Source organism: Penaeus vannamei, chromosome 28, assembly GCF_042767895.1.
Source record: "Penaeus vannamei isolate JL-2024 chromosome 28, ASM4276789v1, whole genome shotgun sequence".
Taxonomy (NCBI): Eukaryota; Metazoa; Arthropoda; class Malacostraca; order Decapoda; family Penaeidae; genus Penaeus; species Penaeus vannamei.
The window spans coordinates 6394843-6402342 of NC_091576.1; the positions used below are offsets into that span (position 1 = coordinate 6394843).

A 7500-nucleotide genomic window follows, 5' to 3' on the forward strand; every position below is an offset into this window, starting at 1 on the left:
GTATAGGAGTGCCGAGTTCTGTGGCACTGACCATAGATTGGTTGTAGCTACCCGCCTGGTCCACTTCAAAACTCCCCAGCGGTCCAATGATCACCCCAGGGTGTTTCACTTGGACAGGATGAGGGAGGGGGAGTGTGCCCAGGGGTTTGCTGAAGCAGTTTCTGGTCGTTTCGCAGTGCTCGGCAATCTGACGGACCCTGTACTTCTGTGGGACACCTTCAAGCACGAAACGCTTGATGCAGCTCAAGTAATGATTGGTGAATGCCCGAGCAAGAAACTTTCATTTCGCAGGAGACTCTGGATGCCACAGATGCTTGTCGAGTGGCTCGTCTGACAGGGGATCGTGTTTTGCACTGTTGTCAGGTACGCAGAACTTGGTGACTGTTAAGAAGGGACAAGGAACAGGTGACAGCTGTTCGCTTAGTAAGTGGCCAGATCGTCTCAGATCCTGTTGCGGTGTGGGAGCGGTGGGCTGAGTATTTTGAGCAGTTGTACCGGGTTGATCCAACAACAGTTAACTTGGATGCGGGTAATGCCGAGATTCCGTTGCCGGACCCACCCATCAGTGAAGATCCACCCTCCCTAGCTGAAGTTAGGGGGGTGATCTCCAAGCTGAAGAGTGTCAAAGCTGTGGGTATTTGTGGCATCGCAGCTGAACTGTTAAAGGCTGGCGGGGAACCTATGGCACGTAGGTTGCATGCTGTCCTGGCTGCCATTTGGCAGTCCGGTACCGTTCCCCCTGACCTGTTGAGGGGTGTGGTCATCCCTCTCTGGATGGGGAAGTGGGACCGGAGCAATCACCGAGGCATCACACTGCTCAATATACCAGGCAAGGTTCTCGTCCACATCCTTCTGAGACGTATCAGAGACTACCTACTAAGGCATCAGAGGCCAGAGCAATCTGGGTTCACTCCTGGTAAGTCCACAATTGACCGTACCCTTGCGCTTCGAGTCATTGTAGAGAAACTAAGAATATTGACAAAAAAAAAAAAAAAAAAAAAAACGCACGCAATAAAAGGAATAAAAATATAAGAAAGATGACTATAAAAAAAGAAATAAAGGAGAAATAATAGAGACACGAAGAGAGAAAGATCGCCAGAACACCAAAAGAAGGAAGAAGGAGACAATGATGAAAAAGGAATAGGGAGAATAAAGAGGATTTGTGACGTGAAGGAAGAGGGAGAGAGAAGAGGAGAAAAAAAGAAGGGGAGTGAGGGAAAGGAGAGAGAGGATACCTACATACTTACATATATATATATATATATATATATATATATATATATATATATATATATATATATATATGTGTGTGTGTGTGTGTGTGTGTGTGTGTGTGTGTGTGTGTGTGTGTGTGTGTGTGTGTGTGTCTGTGTGTTTATGTATGTAAGGGTATGTGTATTTATGTATACAACATATAAGCATTTGTATTACAATATACAGTATTCAACAAAGACAAATTCTCATCATAAACGCAACTTAATACCAAACTATGTTTAGCCCGAGGATGGACATTGGTCTCCATCCTCGGGCTCCTTGGCGGGCTCCTTGGCGGGTTCCTTGGCGGGTTCCTTGGCGGGTTCCTTGGCGGGTTCCTTGGCGGGTTCCTTGGCGGGTTCCTTGGCGGGTTCCTTGGCGGGTTCCTTGGCGGGTTCCTTGGCGGGTTCCTTGGCGGGCTCCTTGGCGGACTTCTTGGCGGGCTCCTTGGCGGGCTCCTTGGCGGGCTCCTTGGCCGTCAGCCTTTTAGATACATAAAAGTATATGTGTACATGTATTTGTATATATATATACGTATGGATAGAGCAGTATCGTCCCAAATCAGAAAATCTGTGTATTTTATGAAGGAATAATGCACTAACGCCATTTATAAGAAAAATCTTTCTGGGACTCTTTCATTTTGTAAGCATAAACGGGAAGGAAGGCCTCGCGACAGTCGTCACGCTGAGGAAGGCCCCGGGAGATTGGCCGACTTGGCAGGTTCCTTGGCCGTCTGCCTTTTAGGTTCCTTGGCTGACTTGGCAGTCTTGTCTTTTAGGTTCCTTGGCTCACTTGGCCGTCTGCCTTTTAGGTTCCTTGGCCCACTTGGCCGTCTGCCTTTTAGGTTCCTTGGCCGACTTGGCCGTCTGCCTTTTAGGTTCCTTGGCCGACTTGGCAGTCTGCCTTTTAGGTTCCTTGGCCCACTTGGCAGTCTGCCTTTTAGGTTCCTTGGCCCACTTGGCCGTCTGCCTTTTAGGTTCCTTGGCCCACTTGGCCGTCTGCCTTTTAGGTTCCTTGGCCCACTTGGCCGTCTGCCTTTTAGGTTCCTTGGCCGACTTGGCCGTCTGCCTTTTAGGTTCCTTGGCCGACTTGGCCGTCTGCCTTTTAGGTTCCTTGGCCCACTTGGCAGTCTGCCTTTTAGGTTCCTTGGCCCACTTGGCCGTCTGCCTTTTAGGTTCCTTGGCCCACTTGGCCGTCTGCCTTTTAGGTTCCTTGGCCCACTTGGCCGTCTGCCTTTTAGGTTCCTTGGCCCACTTGGCCGTCTGCCTTTTAGGTTCCTTGGCCCACTTGGCCGTCTGCCTTTTAGGTTCCTTGGCCCACTTGGCAGTTTGCCTTTTAGGTGCCTTGGCCGACTTGGCCGTCTGCCTTTTAGGTTCCTTGGCCCACTTGGCAGTCTGCCTTTTAGGTTCCTTGGCCCACTTGGCCGTCTGCCTTTTAGGTTCCTTGGCCCACTTGGCAGTCTGCCTTTTAGGTTCTTTGGGCAACTTGGCAGTCTGCCTTTTAGGTTCCTTGGCCCACTTGGCAGTCTGCCTTTTAGGTTCCTTGGCCCACTTGGCCGTCTGCCTTTTAGGTTCCTTGGCCGACTTGGCCGTCTGCCTTTTAGGTTCCTTGGCCGACTTGGCAGTCTGCCTTTTAGGTTCCTTGGCCCACTTGGCAGTCTGCCTTTTAGGTTCCTTGGCCCACTTGGCCGTCTGCCTTTTAGGTTCCTTGGCCCACTTGGCCGTCTGCCTTTTAGGTTCCTTGGCCCACTTGGCCGTCTGCCTTTTAGGTTCCTTGGCCCACTTGGCCGTCTGCCTTTTAGGTTCCTTGGCCCACTTGGCCGTCTGCCTTTTAGGTTCCTTGGCCCACTTGGCAGTCAGCCTTTTAGGTTCCTTGGCCCACTTGGCAGTCTGCCTTTTAGGTTCCTTGGCCCACTTGGCCGTCTGCCTTTTAGGTTCCTTGGCCCACTTGGCAGTCTGCCTTTTAGGTTCCTTGGCCGACTTGGCAGTCTGCCTTTTAGGTTCCTTGGCCCACTTGGCAGTCTGCCTTTTAGGTTCCTTGGCCCACTTGGCAGTCTGCCTTTTAGGTTCCTTGGCCGACTTGGCCGTCTGCCTTTTAGGTTCCTTGGCCGACTTGGCCGTCTGCCTTTTAGGTTCCTTGGCCGACTTGGCCGTCTGCCTTTTAGGTTCCTTGGCCCACTTGGCAGTCTGCCTTTTAGGTTCCTTGGCCCACTTGGCAGTCTGCCTTTTAGGTTCCTTGGCCCACTTGGCAGTCTGCCTTTTAGGTTCCTTGGCCCACTTGGCAGTCTGCCTTTTAGGTTCCTTGGCCCACTTGGCCGTCTGCCTTTTAGGTTCCTTGGCCCACTTGGCCGTCTGCCTTTTAGGTTCCTTGGCCGACTTGGCCGTCTGCCTTTTAGGTTCCTTGGCCGACTTGGCCGTCTGCCTTTTAGGTTCCTTGGCCGACTTGGCAGTCTGCCTTTTAGGTTCCTTGGCCCACTTGGCAGTCTGCCTGTTAGGTTCCTTGGCCCACTTGGCAGTCTGCCTGTTAGGTTCCTTGGCCCACTTGGCCGTCTGCCTTTTAGGTTCCTTGGCCGACTTGGCCGTCTGCCTTTTAGGTTCCTTGGCCCACTTGGCAGTCTGCCTTTTAGGTTCCTTGGCCGTCTGCCTTTTAGGTTCCTTGGCCCACTTGGCAGTTTGCCTTTTAGGTGCCTTGGCCGACTTGGCCGTCTGCCTTTTAGGTTCCTTGGCCCACTTGGCAGTCTGCCTTTTAGGTTCCTTGGCCCACTTGGCAGTCTGCCTTTTAGGTTCCTTGGCCCACTTGGCCGTCTGCCTTTTAGGTTCCTTGGCCCACTTGGCAGTCTGCCTTTTAGGTTCCTTGGCCCACTTGGCAGTCTGCCTTTTAGGTTCCTTGGCCCACTTGGCCGTCTGCCTTTTAGGTTCCTTGGCCGACTTGGCCGTCTGCCTTTTAGGTTCCTTGGCCCACTTGGCCGTCTGCCTTTTAGGTTCCTTGGCCCACTTGGCAGTCTGCCTTTTAGGTTCCTTGGCCGACTTGGCCGTCTGCCTTTTAGGTTCCTTGGCCCACTTGGCCGTCTGCCTTTTAGGTTCCTTGGCCGACTTGGCAGTCTGCCTTTTAGGTTCCTTGGCCGACTTGGCCGTCTGCCTTTTAGGTTCCTTGGCCCACTTGGCCGTCTGCCTTTTAGGTTCCTTGGCCGACTTGGCAGTCTGCCTTTTAGGTTCCTTGGCCCACTTGTCAGTCTGCCTTTTAGGTTCCTTGGCCCACTTGGCAGTCTGCCTTTTAGGTTCCTTGGCCGACTTGGCCGTCTGCCTTTTAGGTTCCTTGGCCCACTTGTCCGTCTGCCTTTTAGGTTCCTTGGCCGACTTGGCCGTCTGCCTTTTAGGTTCCTTGGCCGACTTGGCCGTCTGCCTTTTAGGTTCCTTGGCCGACTTGGCCGTCTGCCTTTTAGGTTCCTTGGCCCACTTGGCAGTCTGCCTTTTAGGTTCCTTGGCCGACTTGGCCGTCTACCTTTTAGGTTCCTTGGCCGACTTGGCAGTCTGCCTTTTAGGTTCCTTGGCCGACTTGGCCGTCTGCCTTTTAGGTTCCTTGGCCGTCTGCCTTTTAGGTTCTTTGGCCCACTTGGCCGTCTGCCTTTTAGGTTCCTTGGCCCACTTGGCAGTCTGCCTTTTAGGTTCCTTGGCCCACTTGGCCGTCTGCCTTTTAGGTTCCTTGGCCGAGTTGGCAGTCAGCCTTTTAGGTTCCTTGGCCGACTTGGCAGTCAGCCTTTTAGGTTCCTTGGCCGACTTGGCAGTCTGCCTTTTAGGTTCCTTGGCCGACTTGGCAGTCTGCCTTTTAGGTTCCTTGGCCCACTTGGCCGTCTGCTTTTTAGGTTCCTTGGCCCACTTGGCAGTCTGCCTTTTAGGTTCCTTGGCCCACTTGGCAGTCTGCCTTTTAGGTTCCTTGGCCCACTTGGCAGTCAGCCTTTTAGGTTCCTTGGCCCACTTGGCAGTCTGCCTTTTAGGTTCCTTGGCCGACTTGGCAGTCTGCCTTTTAGGTTCCTTGGCCGTCTGCCTTTTAGGTTCCTTGGCCCACTTGGCCGTCTGCCTTTTAGGTTCCTTGGCCCACTTGGCAGTCTGCCTTTTAGGTTCCTTGGCCGACTTGGCAGTCTGCCTTTTAGGTTCCTTGGCCGACTTGGCCGTCTGCCTTTTAGGTTCCTTGGCCCACTTGGCCGTCTGCCTTTTAGGTTCCTTGGCCCACTTGGCAGTCTGCCTTTTAGGTTCCTTGGCCCACTTGGCAGTCAGCCTTTTAGGTTCCTTGGCCCACTTGGCAGTCTGCCTTTTAGGTTCCTTGGCCCACTTGGCAGTCTGCCTTTTAGGTTCCTTGGCCGACTTGGCCGTCTGCCTTTTAGGTTCCTTGGCCCACTTGGCAGTCTGCCTTTTAGGTTCCTTGGCCCACTTGGCCGTCTGCCTTTTAGGTTCCTTGGCCCACTTGGCAGTCTGCCTTTTAGGTTCCTTGGCCGACTTGGCAGTCTGCCTTTTAGGTTCCTTGGCCCACTTGGCAGTCTGCCTTTTAGGTTCCTTGGCCGACTTGGCAGTTTGCCTTTTAGGTTCCTTGGCCCACTTGGCCGTCTGCCTTTTAGGTTCCTTGGCCCACTTGGCAGTCTGCCTTTTAGGTTCCTTCGCCCACTTGGCAGTCTGCCTTTTAGGTTCCTTGGCCCACTTGGCAGTTTGCCTTTTAGGTTCCTTCGCCCACTTGGCCGTCTGCCTTTTAGGTTCCTTGGCCCACTTGGCAGTCAGCCTTTTAGGTTCCTTCGCCCACTTGGCAGTTTGCCTTTTAGGTTCCTTGGCCCACTTGGCCGTCTGCCTTTTAGGTTCCTTGGCCGACTTGGCAGTTTGCCTTTTAGGTTCCTTCGCCCACTTGGCAGTCTGCCTTTTAGGTTCCTTGGCCCACTTGGCAGTCTGCCTTTTAGGTTCCTTGGCCGACTTGGCAGTTTGCCTTTTAGGTTCCTTGGCCGACTTGGCAGTCTGCCTTTTAGGTTCCTTGGCCCACTTGGCAGTCTGCCTTTTAGGTTCCTTGGCCCACTTGGCAGTCAGCCTTTTAGGTTCCTTGGCCGACTTGGCAGTTTGCCTTTTAGGTTCCTTCGCCCACTTGGCAGTCTGCCTTTTAGGTTCCTTGGCCGACTTGGCAGTCAGCCTTTTAGGTTCCTTGGCCCACTTGGCCGTCTGCCTTTTAGGTTCCTTCGCCCACTTGGCAGTCTGCCTTTTAGGTTCCTTGGCCCACTTGGCAGTCTGCCTTTTAGGTTCCTTGGCCCACTTGGCAGTTTGCCTTTTAGGTTCCTTGGCCCACTTGGCAGTCTGCCTTTTAGGTTCCTTGGCCCACTTGGCAGTCAGCCTTTTAGGTTCCTTGGCCCACTTGGCAGTCTGCCTTTTAGGTTCCTTGGCCCACTTGGCAGTCTGCCTTTTAGGTTCCTTGGCCGTCTGCCTTTTAGGTTCCTTGGCCGACTTGGCCGTCTGCCTTTTAGGTTCCTTGGCCCACTTGGCAGTCTGCCTTTTAGGTTCCTTGGCCGACTTGGCAGTCTGCCTTTTAGGTTCCTTGGCCCACTTGGCCGTCTGCCTTTTAGGTTCCTTGGCCCACTTGGCCGTCTGCCTTTTAGGTTCCTTGGCCCACTTGGCAGTCAGCCTTTTAGGTTCCTTGGCCGACTTGGCAGTCTGCCTTTTAGGTTCCTTGGCCCACTTGGCCGTCTGCCTTTTAGGTTCCTTGGCCCACTTGGCCGTCTGCCTTTTAGGTTCCTTGGCCGACTTGGCCGTCTGCCTTTTAGGTTCCTTGGCCCACTTGGCAGTCTGCCTTTTAGGTTCCTTGGCCCACTTGGCCGTCTGCCTTTTAGGTTCCTTGGCCCACTTGGCAGTCTGCCTTTTAGGTTCCTTGGCCCACTTGGCAGTCTGCCTTTTAGGTTCCTTGGCCGACTTGGCCGTCTGCCTTTTAGGTTCCTTGGCCCACTTGGCCGTCTGCCTTTTAGGTTCCTTGGCCCACTTGGCAGTCTGCCTTTTAGGTTCCTTGGCCCACTTGGCAGTCTGCCTTTTAGGTTCCTTGGCCCACTTGTCAGTCTGCCTTTTAGGTTCCTTGGCCCACTTGGCAGTCAGCCTTTTAGGTTCCTTGGCCCACTTGGCAGTCTGCCTTTTAGGTTCCTTGGCCCACTTGGCAGTCTGCCTTTTAGGTTCCTTGGCCGACTTGGTAGTTTGCCTTTTAGGTTCCTTGGCCGACTTGGCCGTCTGC

The 7500-nt window shown here is 53.4% G+C and overlaps 1 protein-coding gene across 1 annotated transcript in view; it reads right to left on the bottom strand.

Annotated features, from left to right (window-relative positions):
• Positions 1-1493: 1493 nt before the first annotated feature.
• The window catches only part of LOC138867044 (neurofilament heavy polypeptide-like), an 11523-nt gene continuing 5516 nt past the window's right edge, over positions 1494-7500 (bottom strand). Inside the window, exons 4-10 of the mRNA XM_070141465.1 lie at positions 7456-7500; positions 5980-6123; positions 4900-5043; positions 3862-3996; positions 2509-2784; positions 1671-1737; positions 1494-1604 (exon numbers count right to left, since the gene is read on the bottom strand). The exon at positions 7456-7500 is cut by the window's right edge and continues 99 nt beyond it. Of these exons, the coding sequence (XP_069997566.1) occupies positions 1494-1604; positions 1671-1737; positions 2509-2784; positions 3862-3996; positions 4900-5043; positions 5980-6123; positions 7456-7500 (922 nt within the window). The remainder of the gene's footprint in view (positions 1605-1670; positions 1738-2508; positions 2785-3861; positions 3997-4899; positions 5044-5979; positions 6124-7455) is intronic.